We start from the raw sequence: 21,529 nt of genomic DNA on the forward strand, positions 1-21,529 counted from the left end.
AAAAATTTTCATGTCGATTTGAATTATTTTTAAAAGCTATATCAAACTGAACTGCGACACGAAATTACAACTCTTTTATTGATTAAACTTGCTCTAAAAAACATAATCAGCCATGTGTTCTTAGATTAGACTTTATTGCAACGTCAGGATGTCATGGACCAAATAATCGCCGAATCGTTTTGTGATTCATTTCTTTGACATGACTGTTCAAAAGAACCGAGATGCAGAAATGAATCGGACTGTCCTTAGTTGCCATGTACATTTTCGCGGTTTATGAAGAGAACGACGCTGATTGGATGAACCACTTCTTCTACAGTTTCTCATAAATCTGTGCGCTCCGTTGTCGCCCCCTTGGTGCAAAGATTAACCTGAGCTATGAACATGGATCAAGATTTAATTTAGATATATGATTTGCTATCTTTTTCATTATTTTAGTGTGAAATATTCCCTGCATATAAATAAACGTTTTTCATCTTTTATTTTTTTACTGAATATCAGTATAATTTTGTTTTCTAACTTTGTAAATCGTCAGCAGTTTTACAAAAGCCAAATAAAGGGTAATCATCATAGTTAATGTTATATTGTATATTACATCAGCGTAAAATATACTTTCATTCACTGGTCTGCAACTAGGGAAGAGTTAGCAGATTGCAAAACAAGTTGGACAGCATCTCATCTAACAGTCCATTAACTAAAGAAAGAAAAAAAAACAGGACTAAAAAAAACAGCTCAATCCCAACAGAAACACAAAGAGGCAGTGTATTAATAAAGATTTATTGCAGGCAAACAATGCAGCAAATAATATTTACAGCTATATTAAAATAAACATTCCTTTATCTGGGATCCATGAGATGTTGGTGATGAGAAAACTTCTGTAAATCACAGTGGCGGATGAATCTGTGTAAAGCCCTAACCCTGTACTGAGCTTTTCCTCCGATTTGACACGATTAACATAGGTGGAAAATGTAGCCCTGCATTCAAAAAAAACCAAACAGACTTTAAAGTTGGGGTTCCTCTTTTCCTCAAACATGTGCATAAATCGAAAGTAGAACTCTAAGAAAAGATTCGAGGAGAATCTGTGAAATGAACAACAGTAGTTTTGTTTTCTTAAAACTTTTTTTGTCTTCCTTTCCGTGCTCTTGAGTAAAACACAAACCGCCTCATTTCTCCTACATTTACGGAGCAGTTAATCTGCAAACAAACCACACGTACACTTGATGATGCTACTCTTCATATTAAAATCTCACTGCAAACTTTTTTTTTGTGGGGGGGGATGTTTGATAAATCAGAACACGCATAAAATAAATCTCACAACCCAAATGCCAAACCAATGGCTACTGACATGTTGATGGCCTGACGGACTTGCAAATTATACTGCATGTCAACTAAACGGTAATCCCAGCCATAAATCCAGCGACATTGTAGCCAAGAAGTGCTCGTTGAGAAATGAAACGAAAATCAACCGAAATGTTCTTGGATCCGCCCACTCGGAAACATTCCAGCTGGTCGGGTAATGTGTTAACATGACAACCTCACAGTCTCTCATTTCTTTCTTTTTGCGTCCGACTCCATGCAAAACTTCTCAAACGCCTCCTCGATCTCTGGATCCATTTCATCATCATCATCACAGGAACTGAAACAGATCGAACAGTGAAAGCTTATATATTTGTATGGCATCAACCATTATTTTTTACAGAATATTGCTATCAACGGGCATAGTTCAAATGACTGTACGCAATTGACCCTAGGCAGGGAGCTTGATTGACAGGTTATCTGACCAATCATACTTCGCCATCTGCCATTTTGTCCGACAAAGCAGTCAGGAGAGTTAGTAGATTAATATGGGAGGATTTGAACTTGAAAAGCGGAGTGTACTGACGCCTTTCCACGGTTAAAACAACATTCCTTCTGATGTTCATTCATGTTTATTTGATGCTATAAATGAACTAGAAGGAAGATATGATCGGTTCACGAGCAGCTTTAACTGATGCTCTACAGCAATCTGACACACACATTAAAGAGCCACAAAACGATATTTATGGTTTAAATTTCTTTTAAAAAAATGGCCAAATTTGAAAGGTGAGACTTTGTTTAATATAATATGTTTAATATCAAAAGTAACCTGGTCTGTCCTGTCTGTCAGTGTGTTGTCTGTCTCCTCTCTGCTCCGCGATGTATTTTTCACTGCGTGAGAACATGGTGTGGCGTGAGAGCGGCGTAGCTTGTCGGACATAGCGACAGTAACTAAGGGGGGCGGGTCTTTGCGAACGGTCAATTGGATAGTCCTTCAACCAATCAGACGTGAAAACTCCAGTTTGTACAAAACAAACGTGTTGGTTTGTAGCATTGATCAGCGGTTTGCAGAAGCAGCATTGGCATCAAGTGATTTTTAGCAGGTTGTGCAAAAAAAAAAAAAAAAAACATGAAAGTGAGTGGTATTTACACCCACTCGAGCGATTGTTTTGCTAAACTAAAGAAGCCATGAGCATCGTCGAGAGGTTAAACGTATTTTGGTGTTTTGTAGTATTTTGTGTTAAACCCGCCAATAGGGCGCCAGGTGGATAAACCTGATAAGATTGGCTCCCGCAAATTTGGAAATGAAGCAGGAGAGATAAATGTGCAGGTTTCCAGCCTGAGCTGCAGGGCGAAATCAAATCGCCGGCAGATCCCGCTTTCCGATCCAGACTGGATTTACCCAGTATAGAATATTGCAGTATTTTTTATAAATTATTTATCGGTGCACATTACTTATTTTTAATTCATATGCCCTCATAATCTTTAATCTAAATCCCCTCCTTCTTGCAGTGACATCTCGAGTGCTTATTTTTTTATGTGTGCATTCTCACGTTCTTTCCTCGCGTCTTAGCTCCACCCTCCTGAGGATGCGAGGAAACGATGCAAGGAACAAAAATGAGGACAGAGGAATCGTATTTGTAAATTGGAATATTCTTGGTCACTCAAGCATCACGTAAAGGCGTCATCTTTTAGAGGGGAACTAAAATAGCCTATAGCTATATAATGTGTGTAAACATTTAGCTTTATTTACCGGTATTTTACATTAATGTAATAATAAAATGACTTGTATGCAAATTATATAGTTTTTCTCTCTCCTAGGAACCCAATTTTATATGTATTACGTATTTTTTAAAACATACAGCAAACATTTTCAATCTTGAAAAATTAGTTTTTAAACCATTTAACTGATAGTATAAATAGTCGGTTAATGGTTAACCAGTTAATTATAAATAAGTGTGCAGTTGTCTAAATCATCAATATAAGATTGAATGACTGCACAATGAACTATACATTTTTAGTGTGTTCATGGATTCCTTCATTGTAAGAGCCTTACTGCAACTGTGTGGTTTAAAACAACTATTTTCTGTCATAATGTCTCCTGCATGGGCGTAGAGTACGCGGGGGATGCGGGAGACGCGATTTCTTTAAGGCTGCAATGGCAGCTCGGCTTCCCTTATAATGTCAAAAAATGAATGGTCAAATATGTACTACTGTGTTAACATTTTATTTACTAAAAATGCGTTAGAACACGTTCATCTCGAAGACGTCGAGCCTAGCGTCCATTGACTTCAATGGGGCTGCTTGAACTGTTTTTTTTTAGTGCTTCGAAACTAGATGGTCATTGGATAAATGCTGCGATTACGGGCCTGGACTCCGGGCTTCTGCGTGATGATTGGAGGATCTGTCGAAAGACTGCATCTCCTTTTGATTGACGGCGATTTTGTAATATAAAAAGTCGCTGGCGCTGAAGCTATTCGAGCTCAGTCCCATCGCGGATTTTGCAAGTGTACGACAGGGTCACAGAGCATTTTCTTGAAAAGGAACATAGGGTAGAATTTAGGTATAAATAAATGGACAATTTTTATGATGTAGGCCGAAAATGAGCTTCACACCTCTTTGAACGACCAGCAGCCGCCACTGGCGTGTTTGTTAAAGACCCTAAAGGCACATGTGCATGTTCATGGCCCATCCAATGGGCTGAAGACTACGCTGAATAAGACTGGCAGGTCTTGCTAAGCCCCCCTCTCTCCCTGGACTGCTGACTTCACTAAAATTAGCTCTTTGACTCCACCAAGCATCATTGTGATGAGGACAATTACTGGAGTTTGAGCAGAGGGGATGGTCACACCGGGGTTATTATAGTTATAACTAAAACCATTTTTTTTTAAACGTGTTACTTGAAATAAAATTTAATTTAACTTAAATATATATTTTTAAATATTTATGATTTCAGCTAGTTGCAAAATTTATCGTTTTCATTTAGTTTAACTTGACAAAAATAATAAAAATAGCTAAAAATAAATAAAACTATATTTTTTTAAGTCAATGATATGAAAACAACACTAGGCCACACTAACTGCTGCTGCTGGCCTCACTATCCTCTCAGCTTTACTATATTACTAAGTAAGTTGTGCAGTAAACAGACGTTATACTGGATATTCTGAACACAAATGTACAAACGTCTACTCACGATTCATTTCCATTCTCTTCATATGCATCAGGGAAGTAGTCTTCTCTGTCTAGTATCTCCTGATATTTTTCTGAGTATTCTGTGGTGAAGAAAAGAAAAAGAAAAAAAAAAGACAACACTTTACCATGCTCGTTGTTTCTGCCTAAATGAATACATGATGTTAGCTAACTGTATGATTTGTATTATCTTAGAACTGTACATTTATATGGACACTATTTTGAGTCACCACTGATAACAGATTACTCTTAATTGTAACATAGAAACATGTATTTTTTGTAAAGCTGCTTTGAAACTATGCATTGCGAAAAGTGCTATACAAATAAATTTGAATCGAATTTAATGTGAAAAAATTAGTAGAATCCTGTCAAAAACATATTTTAAACCAAATATAAAAAAAAAATATATATATATATATAAAAGGAATTATACATCACTTTAGAGAAAATTAAACCTGTAAGAGCATTCTGGCATTTGTCATAACACTCGAAACACATTTCTCATTACCCTAATGCACCTGCGTGAAGTTGGCCCCCACCCAACGCAAAGCGTCGTCAAAATAGGCTGGTGACGTCATCGTCTATAATTAAATGTCTGATATTTTAAAACCCGACGCAGCACAAACAAAAATTTTACCGGCACAAACGAACGAGACTATTTTGGGTGAATTTGGACCATGTGGGGGGGGCTGAGTGACCTCAGAATGACCTAAAAATATTATTTTAATATCTAAAAAACCAAAACAGCACAAACGAAACTTTTTACAGCAAAAAAACAGCACAAACGAAGCACAAACGATTGAGCCTATTTTGACGACGTTTTGCGTTGGGTGGGAGGCCAACTTCACACAGGTCCCTAATGCAAATAAAAAAGCTCAAGTATTTAGGATGCCTTAAATTGATCATTTATCTTTTGCCATCCCAGGAATAAAATTATATTCTAAAATATCAAAAAGAAAATTTTAAACATTTAAAAAAATTAAATAAAAAATCTTTAGTCTAATGAAGTAAAAAACAACAACAACAAACAGTAATTATTATTAATCTAAAAAACTAAAAAAACTCACAAAAAAATTATGGTAATGAAAATGTGTTATACTTAATATATATAAAACTGTAAAAAAATTATGTATTCATTATTTTTTTGGACTGGAACATGGTTTTGTGAGCCATTCAGCCACTTGATGCAGTCTGTACACGGGTCATACCAGCAGACAACACTCACCAGGATCCGCTGCTGTGAAAGGCGTCCCATCAGCTGTGTAGAAGGTTGGTTCATTCTGAGGAATATAAACAGAGATACTGACATTACACTGATCATGGCTGCTGAAAATAAATTACATTTTAAAATATTATTACAATTTAAAATAACTTGATTATATTTCACAATATTCTAGTTTTCACTGCATTTTTTATGAAACAAATGCAGCCTTTGGGAGCATAAGAGTCTGTCACAGATGACACATTTTACTCTGAAACCTCATTATGTGCATCTGAATGAATTTAATTTATTGTGCATATACACACCATAAAGTAGTTGGGGTCATTGTCAGGTGTAGCATCACTGCACACAGCGGCTGAGAGAACTCGCCCCCAGTTACTGGACTGTAACTCCACCAGTTTCAATAGCATCTGTCTGACATCTCTACAAAAGCACAGATTATACAATAGACATCTCAATAATGCAACTGAATTGCTCTCATCAATATAAAGGTTATTCACACTGACAGTCATATGCAGCAACAAAGCAACTAGAAGTTGAGTTTCTATTGTCAACATGAGCAACAACAACAATTGACAAGTTGTGCTCTTGTGCAAGTGCACAGTCAGGGGTCACCAATGGGCTGTTCATAAACCTCAACACTACATACATTCAGTAGTGACCAAAAGTGATGATCATTGACCCCACTGGTTCGATTACACCATCAAAATATCAGGAACATATTTTAAAGAACAAAACACTAAATAACCAACCTGACAAAATGATTTGGCAAAAAAGGAAAATGACAGCAACAGGTTTTTATTTTACCATGTAAAAAACAAAAAGCTCAGAGGAAAAAGCATACACTGACTACAAAATTAATTAGTTATTAATATTTCATTGGTTCTACAATATTTCATTGGTTCTTTTTGGTTTTACAAGTGTTCATAATTTCTTTGTATGACAGCCTGGCCAAAAATTATGCTGTTACAATTTGGTTTATTTCATTGCGTTATCACAAATAAAACAATTGACTCCAAACCCAACAATGCAATATGGTTACAAAATCATTTAAAAGATTTAAATAAGGAGTGAAGATGTCAATTTTCCTAAGCTGGACATCACTTTTGGCTACTACTCTATATACTAAACAATCTTCTGTTGCCCGACTCACTCACCGGCTGCATTTGGCGTCCAACAAAATTTCTTCAATCTTCTTGATGATCTCACTCATGTCTGACTGCCCTTTCTCCTTCCATGTGTCATCCAGGATGGAGCCGCTCAGCTTGTCAGATCAGTACAGTAAAACAATGCAAGTCAGCGCCAATAGCTTAGTAGAGCATTATTATCTGAGGATTGATTAAATTAAAGGTATTATTCCATTTCAGCGTTTAAGTTGTGTTGCAATTTCAAGGTCTTAGTTTACATCAGGATTACTGTCAGTAATTATCTTAAATTGAGCCCTGAGATCACAAACTCCTGCAGAGTATTTATTTGCTCTACTGAGCCTTACATTTACTGCAGTGACACTGTATAAGAACAGGAATATTTCACACCTTGAGTAATTTGACAGCACAAATTAGATTCGGGTCATCTGGGTGAGAGAATAATGCGTTCAAAAGATCCTTTAGCGCTCCCAGTAAGATATTAGCTCGTCCTGGTGTGCCTTTCCCACTTTTCACCTGAAAGACATTAAAGAATTGAAATTTAAAATTGTAGGAGTTCATATTTTGCACCGCTATATTTAAAATAACCAGCTACAAATATGAGAGCATTTTTTTTTTTTTTACTATAATGTAGACACTACAAAATGTAACATTTGAATTCAATCAGAGATATATATATATATATATATATATATATATATATATATATATATATATATATATATATATATATATATATGGCAGGTTTTATATGCTAGGTTATGCAAAGGAATAGACAAAGGGTTTCGGTTTTAATTGGTTTAGGCTTTAGATTACATAATTTGCACAGACGTAGCAGGTCAAGCTTTGCCCTGGGGTTTATTTAGTACGGATGAGCGGATGATTGTTCCAGGGTTAGTTAAATGAACTAAACAAACTATTTTTAAAAATTAACTGAAAAAAACAAAAACAAAATATATATATGAAAAAATGTAACTAACTGAAAATGTGTAAATAAGTTTAACTGAAGCACAAAAAAGAAATAACTGGAAATAAAAACAAACAAAACTTATAAAACGAAATTAAATAAATTAAAACTAAATAGTAATATTTAAAAGTAATATAAGTAAATAAATAAATAAACTGTCCGTTATCTACATTTAATAATTTTGCAGATGCTTTTTTCCAAAGCGACTTATAAACGAGGAGAGTTTATTAGACAGATATACAAAATAAAAAAACGGAGATATATAATTCTGACCCATCATAATATAGTTAAATATAGTAGAAGTATAGATTTTAATGCCATGTCAGCATCTGATCTTCATGGTAAAAACTGAATTTAAAAAAATACAAGTTGCATAAATACATTAAAAATTAAAACCAAACAAAGGAAAAATACAGCAGGTAAGATTATACATGATAAATGTAAAACTTTTTCAGGGATATATTACTATTTCGATAAGATACTTTGAAAAGTATCGATATTTTATACCATTTTCCATACCACGGGGAAAAAAACGATGCATTTAATAGATATTTAAATATTTCTTTTTAGAAAAAAGAAAAGGCAATCAAAAATCTAGGCAAACTAATTTCTTCTGAAGCAGTAACTGATTTACTCAGTAAGTTTCTTTGTCTTTGGTAGTTTGATTAATATTAACAACATAGAGAGCAGCACGTTTATTAGGCTGCCGTCCCTTTAAGGCCCGACGCATGAACGGATCCAAAATACTGTTACACATTCTTCCTAAACTGTTTACGACTGCGTTTACGTTAATACTCACCAAGATGGGCATTGTAACATTATTTTTAAGTGTATTTGAGCATTAATAAGCTGCGAAAAATAGCTAATTTTGGCACTTGTATGTCAGAGGACGGCTTTATTATGTGTGCGCGCTTCGGATGCAAGCGCGAAATCTGCGGGAATGAGTTGAATTATACGAAATCCCGCGCCGAAATTCAGACCCAGTCTCACCAACACTATTTAACCGTAGTGAATGAGACAACTGACAGAGATATTTCAGTATCGATACATCGATATATTTTTGACAACACTACTGTCCTGAAGTCCTTAAAGTGAGCTTACTACATAGAAATTGTCTACTTGCATTAAAAGGGGGACAGTCCAATAAAATATGTTTAATGGAATAAGTTTCTTTGTCTTTGGTAGTTTGATTAATATTAACAACATAGAGAGCAGCACGTTTATTAGGCTGTCGTCCCTTTAACGCCCGACGCATGAACGGATCCAAAATACTGTTACACATTCTTCCTAAACGGTTTACGACTGCGTTTACGTTAATACTCACCAAGATGGGCATTGTGGCATTAAGTGTATTTGAGCATAAATAAACTGCGAAAAATAGCTAATTTTGGCACTTGTATGTCAGAGGACGGCTTTATTATGCGTGTGCGCTTCGGATGTGAGCGCGAAATCTGAGGGAATGAGTTGAATTATGTGAAATCCCGCACCGAAATTCAGACCCAGTCTCACCAACACTATTTAACCAGAGTAAATGAGACAACTGAATAAGAGATAGATACATATCGATATATTTTTGACAACACTACAGTCCTTAAAATGAGCTTACTACATAGAAATTGTCTACTTGCATTAAAGGAGAACTCCGGTCAATTTTAAGATTGAGCTCAATTTTTAGTAAATTTGGAGTGCTGTCAATACAGAGAACAACGACAAAAATCGGTGTTGCCTACACCGTGTTATCCTCTATTTAAAATTGGCACCCTATTGACTTGAATGGGGCAAGTTTTAAACCTGCTTTTATCCTCTTAACATCTTTGATGTGTCATTACAAGTGCCCAGCCATGTTGAGTGATTCCTTCAGAGTGAACACGGTGAATCTGACTGCAGTAGATGTGAAAGATATGAATAAAAATGATGTTATATCAGCCAGCGCACATACCTGTATTTAGTTCCTGTTTTCGGTGGAAGTCCAAAGTAGTCGATTGTCGAGTTCACGCGCGTGATCATAGTAACTAAACCTATGCACGTGAACTCGACAATCGACTACTTTGGACTTCCACCGAAAACAGGAACTAAATACAGGTATTTGCGCTGGCTGATATAACATCATTTTTATTCATATCTTTCACATCTCCTGCAGTCAGATTCACTCGTGTTCACTCTGAAGGAATCACTCAACATGGCTGGGCACTTGTAATGACACATCAAGGATGATAAGACTAAGAACTGGTTAAGTTTAAAACTTGCCCCATTCAAGTCAATAGGGTGTAAATTTTAAAAAGAGGATAACACGGTGTAGGCAACACCGATTTTTGTCGTTGTTCTCTGTATTGACAGCACTCCAAATTTACAAAAAATTGAGCTCAATGTTAAAATTGACCGGAGTTCTCCTTTAAAAGGGGGACAGTCCAATAAAATATGTTTAATGGAAAGAAGGGGTCTTGCAGAACATACATAAAGTTGGGTCTTCGTCTTTAAACAGAAATGCATGAGTGAATCTTGCATGACCTATATGATATCTGGTGAACTATATAGTAAATTATTATCGATTTCTATGGACTCTTTACATTTCCGGGGTTCTCGGAAGCGAAAGTCTTCATAGTTGGGTAAACTTCTATAACGGTGAACAGGAGACATTTGCAAAAATATAATTGTGTTTCCATTTGCTCCAAAAGCAAGAGAATAAATCTGAGATATAGTTTCTATGACTTTTCAAAAGAGGGGAAAACTATAGTAAGATTGATTATGTTGGTCAGAAGAGAGAAATATTTTAAATTTGCCGTCATTCCCTAAGCCATTGTATTAGAAACACAGTGTAATTTTTTTTTTTTTTGCCATTTACTCACTGTAAAAAAAATGCTTAGTTCAGTTTTAATCCATGGTTGGGTCAAATATGTACATACCCAACCATTGGTTTAAATTTCTTCTTCTTCTTTTTTTAAACCAATGGTTGGGTTTGTCCATATTTGACAAAATCTTGGGCAGAATAAAGCCAGCATTTATTTATTTTTCAATGTACAAATGAAAAACTTGATTTGCGATGTTGATAACTGTGGATCATCACAGTCTGTGAAAAGGGCCCATTGGTTATTATTAGACTGTATTTCCAGAGAGTTGTGTAATAACCATATTTGCCATATTTTGTGGTAAGAAAAGAAAAGCATTGGTGGTGTAACTGACCTCCAGGTTAAGGTAAAGCTCCCCCAGAAACAGCACATATGAGTGAAACTTTTTCTGGGTCTCTCGATCTCCTCTCACGGCCTCCTCCCTCCGCTCATACTCAGTTCGACACCTACACAAACACAGAATGGAGTTTGAGGATAAATGAAACTTACAAAAATGAGAGAAAACCAAACTAAAAGTAAAGGCTAAGATGGAAAAGGGAAGAAATAAGTGACTATAAGAACAAAAAGTCAAGCAACTTTTGTGAAACACACCCAGAAAACTCTGACTTAGGCGTCAGCTGTGAGATAATAACTGATAGGTTATTTAAAAAGGTACACTACATAACTTTTTTTGTTCAAAATTAACAATTTAAAGAGTCAATAAATGATCAATGCTTCTTCCAAAACATGGTTTTGTATTACAAATTATTATGTGCATCTGTTTTAAACAAACGCCGAACAGAGGAGAGTCTGCTGGCAAAAGGAGAACGCGACAGCGCTTGTAATAAAACAAGAATCAACAAAGGCTTGGTTTTTTGGAAATGGGAGAACTGACGAATTTGAAACGTTGTAAAAGCGACGCAGAGATGATGGCATTTTTATAACTCAACAGGTGAGTAAGGTGTTTCACTGAACAGATAAATTGCCACATGTAGATCTCTAACAGACTTCATTGTAAAGCATATCTATTGTGAAGGCTTATTTCATTATGTTTGTTGTAGCGCTGTGCTGGAATTTATTCTCAAGGAAGTAGCGTGTCTATTAACGGGTAAAGATACAGTAACGTCTTCAGCTGGTCAGCTTGAGATCCTTTCCATCTAAACTGGTTATATCTCTGAATGTTTTATGAGCAGTATGATAATCACATTTATCTGCACAGTCAGAGACGAAGCACAACCAAAACAATGTCTTTTGCAAAATGCATAAAGTTTTCTTTTTTAAAGGATAATTCCGGTATTTAACACCTTGAGTCTATATTGTAGTTTGTTTTGGATGAACAAGAGTGGTGGACAACATTTTTTTGACAATGGTTCCTCTCTCTCTCTCTCTCGAGTTTTTGACTATAAAAGAATTGGCCATGGACCCATTTAACATTGGAGTCAATGGGCATGTCCGAAAATGTCATTAAAACAGCCAATAATGTTCGTTTACAAAACTGTTAAACTCACCGAGTGGTTAGTGATGTTCGTTGATGATTATAAACAATATATCGTCGCAATATATGATTCCAATCCGTTTATTTTGCTATAGTGGAACTATTTTTTCAACAATGGGATTTTACAAAATGACGAATAAAACACAACAGAAACTGTATTTCGCAACACTTTTTGTTTCTGGAACATCAACTAACATCACTAATCACTCGGTGAGTTGCACAGTTTTGTAAACGAACATTATTGGCTGTTTTAATGACATTTTCGGACATGCCCATTGACTCCAATGTTAAATGGGTCCATGGCCAATTCTTTTATAGTCAAAAACTCGAGAGAGAGAGGAACCATTGTCAAAAAAATGTTGTCCACCACTCTTGTTCATCCAAAACAAACTACAATATAGACTCAAGGTGTTAAATACCGGAATTATCCTTTAACTGCTTTTTAAGGAGGCTTTTTTTATCGGTTTACCTCTTCAGCAGCAGCTGTCGGAAGTTACCGTCAGGTGGAGTGAGGCGGATGTGAAGGGACAGATGGTTACAGAGCCGCGCACCAGTGTAGGCGAAGTTAGGGAGAGACGTGGACTGTGGAAAGCAAATACAGCACTGATGCATGATATGAGATTTACCAAATACAAAATTGAATAACTGATTATCCATAATATAAAAATACCCAGGGTGTTACAGAGGCCGTCTCAGGTTACATGCATGCTTTCTCAACAGAACACACAATGAGCATGCACAACTAAAAAGACACAATTTAGAGTAAAGTTCTAAAATAATCCAAGATTATTTCAAAGGAACAAAGACATTTGCTTTTCACTCAGACATTTTCAGCACAGCAGTGCTGATAGTGATTTAGGCCTGTAGGCCAGAGGTTTTGGACAATAGGGAAGTTGTGATCATCTGATTGGTCAGTTTTGAATATCTCACACCTGGGTGTTAGTGACATGGTCGGGGGAAAATGACAAAAGAGGATTGTAACGGTTGTTCTGTCTCTTTCCTTTGGATGCGCTGGGTCCCTTCTTAGGGACACTCTGCCTTTAACTCTCTCTCTCTCTCTCTTTCTCTCTCTCAGGTAACATTTTACATTTATGCTGGGCACAATTAATGGTTTAAATTATCATTTCATTACATTCATGTTGTACCTATTTTAAGTGTAAACATAACCTTATTTCACATTGAACCTTTTTAATTCATGGAGTCAGATTAAAACGAGATAATTGCATGTGTGAATGTGTCTTATTTAACCAAATTACTTTACAACGCTAAAAAGACGATAACACGCGCGTCCTTCACCGGCTGGCCGGAAACCGGAAGTTGGGCCGATCACAAATACATCCTTACTGAATAAAAGTCTTAATTTCTTTCAACAAACTTTTGTACCGTCATGCATTTTATTTTATTTTTTACAAAAGATATAATTGAAAATGCATTTTGAAAATATAATTTAGTATGGTACCGAAGTCAAAAAGTTTTGATAGATCACTCAACAATGAAAATTCTGTCATAATTGACCCTTCGCTAAGCCACGCCCAAAAAACGCCACTGGCCAATCGTGGTTTAGCAATCGTAACTAGGCGCGGGAGGTCTGGCAAGCTTTCGAGCGAGGGAAACATGCCGAAGCGTTGTGCGTATGGATTGTGCAAATCTGATACCCGGTATCCTAAAACTTTGGACGGTGGGGTGGAGTTTTTTTCCTTCCCGAAACCTAAAAGCCGAGGGGAGAAATGCCGGGCATGGATCAAGCAGTGTGGGGCGCCCCATTCACAACTAAATGTCCACAGGATTAACAAAAAAACGTTACCTATTATTGCTTGGAAATAATGACGGTTCTTTGTTCATAAAGCATATATTTAAACGTAAAATAAGACGATTAAAAGGCAAGACGGAGGCTAACATACTTTAAAATATATTTCAGCATTTTGTTAATCGACGGCTTACTACCCCTGAGTAACTTTAAGGTTACGTAACCCCAATCCGATCGCGACTCTCCCGGTATTAGTGTTATTCCACAAGATTTATGGATAAACGGTTTGATTTATAATTATTGGATTATAATTTATATTCACATTTCACTTACCCTGCTGTGCATGAACATAGCTGTTCCTCAATTTGTGTGTTTCCCATTTGAATGGTCAGCTTGAGCGTATGAGGCGGCTGCTGCTTGTGCTGGGACTCAGCCTATAGGCTTTAGCTTCAATTTTGATGAAATTATTCTCTAATCGGTTGCATATTATGTCGTGGATATATCCCTCGAATGCATACTGCAGTCCTTTTTGTCTCGCTCTCTCAGATATTTCACCTGTTCGCCAAAAATTACTAATTATCTCCTTTGAAATGTCTGACACCGTTGCATACACACTGTAATAGACGTGCCAGGCGCGAAAGCTTGCAAGGCGTAGCAACAGTAACTAAGGAGGGCGGGGCTTAGCGAAGGGTCAATTATGGAACAACATGAGGGCGAGTAAATAATACCAAAAAAAATGTAGGCGAACTTTTCCTTTAGGATGTGCACTTGGACATGATACCACACAGATCCATTCGGAGAAACTCATCACAAGCACACCTGTACGTAGATGAGCTCCACGAGCTCCTGCAGGATCTCCTCTGTAGTGACCCAGCTGTTCAGCGTGTCTGTGATATACTCAATTTCTGACTCAAAGGACCCCGGAGACGAGTTCAGATGGCTTACAAAATCCTGAACTAATTCAGCCAGTGAGGACTCAGCGTAGCATCCTTCAGCCTCATCCGAATACACATCATCCTATAGAGAGAGAATATTAGACTAACATCGGGGTAAAGAAGAAATGTAAAAAAAAAAGAGCCACATAGACTCACCTGGAATGACGCATAACATCCTGGGACAAACTCCGGTGCGGCAGCAGACAGTTTGGAGTTTTTCACCAGTGCATCTGCAGCACTGCTGCTATTGTGTCCTGAATTAGCAAGTACAGGGGGTACTCTGCAGTCTGGAAGATGAAGCAATGAAGACCTTCATTTATCCATTGAACATTTTTAGTCACAACATAATTCCCATCTCTGTTATTTCATTGTTTTGATGACTATTCTAAAATTTGGGAAACAATAATAATAATAAAGACTTGTAGTGTAGATGCAAAAGCAACTCCATAAAGACGACTTCTCCACTCAGGTCACATGACAGATTTGGCCAGATTAACCATCTCGCCCACTAACTGCTGGGGCCTGTTGCACAAAAGTAGAATTAAGACATCCGGGATAAATGACTCAGCTGAGCTCAATGAAGCCAAAACATGTGCATCCAGGCTTAATTGGTTGCACAAAGACCAAGCCAGGATGAGCAGACACGGATTCATTAAGCCAGGTAAACCAATCCTGGATAGGTGCGCGCTCACGGCTCACTCAAATAGACCCCGCCACAGATCACAGATTAACTGATTTACCATGGCAACTAGAGCCGCGTACTTTTCCCCGTCGGAAGCGCAAATCCTCATGGAGGCATACGAGGAGGTAAAAGATATAATTAAGAAGAAAGGCAACACCGCCACAGTGATAAAGCAAAGAGAAAAAGCGTGGCAAAGTATTGCAGACCGCCTGAATGCGTAAGTAGTGCACAATTACACACTCACCGCTCCGCTGAAACATCACAATTACAATTCAAATATTTAATTCACATCTCCAAAAACGCATTTGTACTGTAATTATGAAACGGTTAAATTTTTAATTGAAATGCACTGCAGATATGAGTGAAATTGTGTAAAGTAACTCCATCACACTGTATAAAGCTATGATAAATTATTATTAAAGCCTTACATTATTATTTAACGTTACTACGCTCAGTACGGTTTAATCTTAGCCGTTGTACTCTGCTTCTTATGTTGTCCACCGTTTTTTTTTGTGTGTTTCTCCTGCTTTTATTAATGTAAAGCTGCTTCGACAGAATGAAACAATTGTGAAAAGTGCTATATAAATAAAATTTAATTTAATAAATAGATGAGCTATAATAATAATCACTTTTACTTATATAGCGCCTTTCAAAGGACCCAAGGTCGGTTGCTCACTGCACTGCAAAAATGTATTTCTTACTTAGTATTTTTGTCTTGTTTTCAGTAAAAAAAAAATATCTAAAAAAAATCTTCAATATTTTCTTGAGCAAAATTACCTAGGAAAATAAGCAAAAAAATCTGCCAGTGAAACAAGAGAAGTTTTCTAAAATTAAGTGTTTATGGAAAAAGTAAACTTATTTCAAGAGAATTTTTCTTATTATATTGACAGATTTTTTTATTTTTTTTGCTTGTTTTAAGCACACATTTACTTAAAGTTTATATTTTTTGTCTAAACTATAAGGAAGGAGAGGGCCCCCAGAGTGCCACCAGCCATGGACTGGGACAATCCGGCAATCTTCCCTGATGACGACAGTGGTTGGCTGCTGAGGGACCAATATGTGTTGAATTATTTTAGTTAGTATGTGTGCTTTCAATTTTGGTTAAATATGTCCTGCGGTGGCAGAGGAATTTGGTTTTTTTGGGGTTCGTTTTTTTACGAATTTGGCCTCTTACGATGTTTGTGCGGTATACTGTGTGTAATACAAGGCTGCAGGGAGGCTTCTGCATCCATTCATTTGTCTGTTCAGTTGATGTGTATGGATTTGTCCTGCATTAATTTAGTGTGCAGACATGCAGGGTGTGTTATATACAGACCTTTGAATGTGTATGTATCATTTTGTATAATATGCTTTGATTCTGTGCTTTCCATCTTGTAGACTGTGACTTCAGTTTCGAAAGGAGCTGATGGTTTACCTGCTTTGTTTTGTCCTTATTCAATAAAGGAACATAATGTTACACATTGTGTTTTTATATTCATATGGAATGTGTATTTGTTTATATGACAGAGTACTAGGGCCACACTGAAGAAAAAGGATAAAGTCATACATTTATGAGGCTGGTTCTTTCTGCAGAAAAGCTACATATTCTTTTTACAGTTTTGATACTTATGACAATGTGATACTTAATATTCTGCCACATCAGCATGTCTTTGTTTATGAAACCATACTGAAGTACAATTTCACGAAATGCCCCACATCTGTCATTTTAACAACTGTCCTCCTTTAAAACAACTGGTTACAATATTATGACTTGTCTTTTTTTTTTCTCTGTGGCCCTAATATTCTATCATTTTATATATAGCCTTATAGTCTATGGGAAACTGTAAATTATCTAATGATAGTAACATCATCTAAAAATCATTATTTATCCAAAATGATTGAAATTAATGATCACAAACGTTTAAATAATGACAGTGGGTCTAGTTATATGTGATAACAATGTATAGTGAGCAGTGAAATAACTATTGGTTTCCATTTGTGGGGACTGCTGACTGACATTAGGGATGAGATTAAATAGATCCTGGAATTTAGCCTGGTCTGGAGCAGGCTAGCTCCACAGAATAAATCTCCATGGTAATTTATACCATAACATATCCTCCTGCCCCCTATCCAGCTTTAGTGCAACCGGATTACGGATCAATTGAGCCAGGATCACCAAGATATCCTGGCTTAATCCCTTATCCTAGTTTTGTGCAACAGGCCTCTGGTGACCGTTTAACCAGCTTTATTTCGAAGTCCTAACTATCTGTCTGTCCATCTGTCTATCTATCCATGCATTCATCTGTCTATCTATCTATGCATCCATCCATCATCTATCTATCCATATATCTATCCATCCATCTGTCTATCCATGCATCCATCTGTCTATATCTACCATCTATATCTATGCAGCTATCTATTTCTATCTACCATCTATATATATGCATCTATTCATTCATTTATCCATCAACTTCTATCCATTGAATTTATCGAACTATGCATCCTTCATCTATCTATATCCATCCATATATGAATCTATCTATTGGATTGCCCGTCTGTCTATACAGTGGGGAGAACAAGTATTTGATACACTGCCGATTTTGCAGGTTTTCCAAGGCATGTAGAAGTCTGTAATTTTTATCATAGGGTACTCTTCAACTGTGGGTGACAAAAATCCCGAAAATCACATTGCATGATTTTTAAGTAATTAATTAGCATTTTATTGCATGACATAAGTATTTGATACATCAGAAAAGCAGAACTTAATATTTGGTACAGAAACCTTTTTTTGCAATTACAGAGATCATACGTTTCCTGTAGTTCTTGACCAGGTTTGCACACAGCAGGGATTTCGTCCCACTCCTCCATACAGACCTTTTCCAGATCCTTCAGGTTTCAGAGCTGTCGCCGGGCAATACGGACTTTCAGCTCCTCCAAAGATTTTCTATAGGGTTCAGGTCTGGAGACTGGCTAGGCCACTCCAGGACCTTGAGATGCTTCTTCCGGAGCCACTCCTTAGTTGCCCTGGCTGTGTGTTTCGGGTCGTTGTCCTGCTGGAAGACCCAGCCACGACCCATCTTCAACGCTCTTACTGAGGGAAGGAGGTCGTTGGCCAAAATCTCGCGATACATGGCCCCATCCATCCTCCCCTCAATACGGTGCAGTCGTCCTGTCCCCTTTGCAGAAAAGCATCCCCAAAGAATGATGTTTCCACCTCCATGCTTCACGGTGTTCTTGGGGTTGTACTCATCCTTCTTCTTCCTCCAAACACGGCGAGTGGAGTTTAGACCAAAATGCTCTATTTTTGTCTCATTAGACCACATGACCTTCTCCCATTCCTCCTCTGGATCACCCATGGTCATTGGCAAACTTCAGACGGGCCTGGACATGCGCTGGCTTGAGCAGGGGGACCTGCTTGTCTATTGTCCTGTAGCCCATCCCAGCCTTGTGCAGGTCTACAATTTTATCCCTGATGTCCTTACACAGCTCTCTGGTCTTGGCCATTGTGGAGAGGTTGGAGTCTGTTTGTTTGATTGAGTGTGTGGACGGGTGTCTTTTATACAGGTAACGAGTTCAAACAGGTGCAGATAATACAGGTAATGAGTGGAGAACAGGAGGGCTTCTTAAAGAAAAACTAACAGGTCTGTGAGAGCCGGAATTCTTACTGGTTGGTAGGTGATCAAATACTTATGTCATGCAATAAAATGCAAATTAATTATTTAAAAATCATATAATGTGATTTTCAGGATTTTTGTTTTAGATTCTGTCTATCACAGTTAAAGTGTACCTATGATAAACATTTTTTACAGACCTCTACATGCTTTGTAAGTAAGAAAACCTGCAAAATCGGCAGTGTATCAAATACTTGTTCTCCCCAGTGTATATCTATAAGCAACTCTACTGAAATTGTAAAAAGCAGCTTTACATTGTCAAAACATTAGTAACCTCACATTTACAAAAACATGGACAAGCATATTCAGGTATCTGGCATTGTAATAAAAAAGAAGCTTTGCATTGCCCAAGTATTCATCTATATTATAAGCATACATACAAACACATTTACACCCATATATAAATACATATAGCAGTCTGATACAAGTCAAATCATGATAATCCACATCTAAACACAGTGACTAGCATTAACTGCCGTCGACTCAAGTCACTCCTCCACAGGCTAATTAGCCACATGTTCTGCTTTGTTCAACCGAGGCTGACTCAAATAAAGGACTAAACAAAAAAGACAAAGACATTTGCGTATATATTCCCCTCAAAAGCCTCTGGCACAGTTAGCTACTTCACAAAGGTGGTTATTAGCGGACTAGCATGTCAGCTAGCAGTGAACTTTACTTTACCTGAGTTGCCGTCCGACACCGGAGGAGTCGTTCGCGGTTGTCTGAGCGGCTCTCCCGGGTTAAAGACCGAACTTCTGGCATCTCCAGCCTCGGATGATGAGGAGGAGGATGGCGTGCTGTTATTGTTGTTGTACATGATCTTCTTCTCGCTGATCTTCTCTGTCCCGTCTGGCGTCAGACACGAATAGACACACGGATCAGATCTCAGGAGGCCGCTGAACACTACAGACACAGACAGCTTCAATCTACAGTCTGCTTCTCACTTTCATGTTTACTATTTCTGTTTCTGGCATCTGGCCCTAGCCTAGTCTATAAAGAACTAATCACTTCCTCAGTCATTCTCCAGAAATACCTGCTCATCAGAGGAGCACTGCCATCTATTGGAAATTGAAAAAAATCATCCTAGTGAAGATGTTGCAGTAAATCATGACTTTTCAAATGGATGTAGAGCATTTTATGCTTTAAGCATGATTACTACACTTTATGACGAAAATACCACAATTATTATGTATTTATTTATTATGTATTTTCCATAAAAAGCGTACAAAATAGGTAAGCATTTTTCTTTAACAACAAATGAACAGTGAAAAAAAAGTTGCTTAACCTTCATTTTAAATGAGGTTTATAATTTTTACAGTGTGTTACAGTGGACATACATACAATTTAAAACAAAAGATTATAAAACTTTACATTAAACACAATGAGTAACCTAGACTTCCACTCAGCTAGTTTGGCACCAAATATTTTGTAGCAGTTATTTTAGTATTATTTATATACTATTAAAATATTTATTAATTCGTTTTTTTTTAAAGTTCCATTTAGCTTTATTTTTATTTCAGTGTTGGTTTTAATAATTAAGGTTATTTCTGTTAGCTTACAAGGCAACATTTATAAAAAATAAAAATGTACATTTTAATGTTTCATTTTTTTCAGATTCATTTTAGTTATTGCATTTTTTAATAGTTTTTAGTTATGCACTTTTTTTGTTTGTTTACTGATATATAAAATTTAAAAATGAGATTGCTGGAGAAATCATCAGATATGCATGCCAAATTGATTTAGCACTATAATGTGTGTCAAAGATGTATCAAATGGAACAAGTTATTCCCATCATGCTTCAGAAAGGGTCCAAATAATGTAATCTCTTGGGTGTGACAATTTTTATTAAAGTTGCCCACAAAACATTGGATGCATCTAAATATCACATTGTTGTTGGTCATTAAAATATTTTTTTATTTTAATCATTATTTTTAACAATTACTTTTTCAATTATAACCAATATTTTTTACTACAATTAATTGACTATCAATTTACAGTTGAGAGTAAAACACAAATATTTGACGGCATGGTTCAAATCGTACTTATCTGACCGTTATTTTTGTTTTGTCATTTGTACTCGTTCATGGTAGTAAATGAAGAGATATCACACCGATCACCGAAGTTCAGTATGGAATACCTCAAGGCTCAGCACTAGGACCATTGCTTTTCACCCTGTACATGCCACCCTTGAGAGATATCATTACGAAGCATGGCGTTAGTTTTCACTGTTATACTTTTAATTGGAACACAACCCAATTCATTTTCAATTACTGGTGGATCTGGATCCATCTAATTATTCAGCCATTCTCTATTTATCCAACTATGCATCTATCCATCCATGTACACTATTTACATTACTGTACAGTAACATTTGTTTCA

General features: G+C 36.7%; 1 protein-coding gene across 1 annotated transcript; it reads right to left on the bottom strand.

The window, feature by feature from the left end:
* Nucleotides 1-760: 760 nt before the first annotated feature.
* paip1 (poly(A) binding protein interacting protein 1) lies at nucleotides 761-20,267 on the bottom strand. Its single transcript, XM_079607073.1, has 11 exons — nucleotides 19,832-20,267; nucleotides 14,975-15,105; nucleotides 14,703-14,900; nucleotides 12,606-12,718; nucleotides 10,997-11,108; nucleotides 7,240-7,365; nucleotides 6,862-6,968; nucleotides 6,010-6,127; nucleotides 5,708-5,762; nucleotides 4,487-4,565; nucleotides 761-1,633 (listed from the first exon to the last, which is right to left on the bottom strand). The coding sequence occupies exons 1-11, from the start codon at nucleotides 19,965-19,967 to the stop codon at nucleotides 1,543-1,545; spliced, it is 1,266 nt and encodes a 421-aa protein (XP_079463199.1). The 5' UTR covers nucleotides 19,968-20,267; the 3' UTR covers nucleotides 761-1,542.
* Nucleotides 20,268-21,529: the final 1,262 nt, after the last annotated feature.

The sequence above is a fragment of the Phoxinus phoxinus genome (assembly GCF_949152265.1).
Source record: "Phoxinus phoxinus genome assembly, chromosome: 3".
In the NCBI taxonomy this organism is placed as follows: domain Eukaryota; kingdom Metazoa; phylum Chordata; class Actinopteri; order Cypriniformes; family Leuciscidae; genus Phoxinus; species Phoxinus phoxinus.

Coding starts and splice junctions, on each gene's coding strand:
- paip1 (XM_079607073.1), bottom strand. CDS start 19,967: ATGTACAACAACAATAACAGCACGCCATCCTCCTCCTCATCATCCGAG. Junction 12,719..14,702: donor TGGAGCTCATCTACGTACAG/GTGTGCTTGTGA, acceptor TGCTTTCCACAG/TCCACGTCTCTCCCTAACTT. Junction 6,969..7,239: donor GTGCTGTCAAATTACTCAAG/GTGTGAAATATT, acceptor TGATCTGACAAG/CTGAGCGGCTCCATCCTGGA.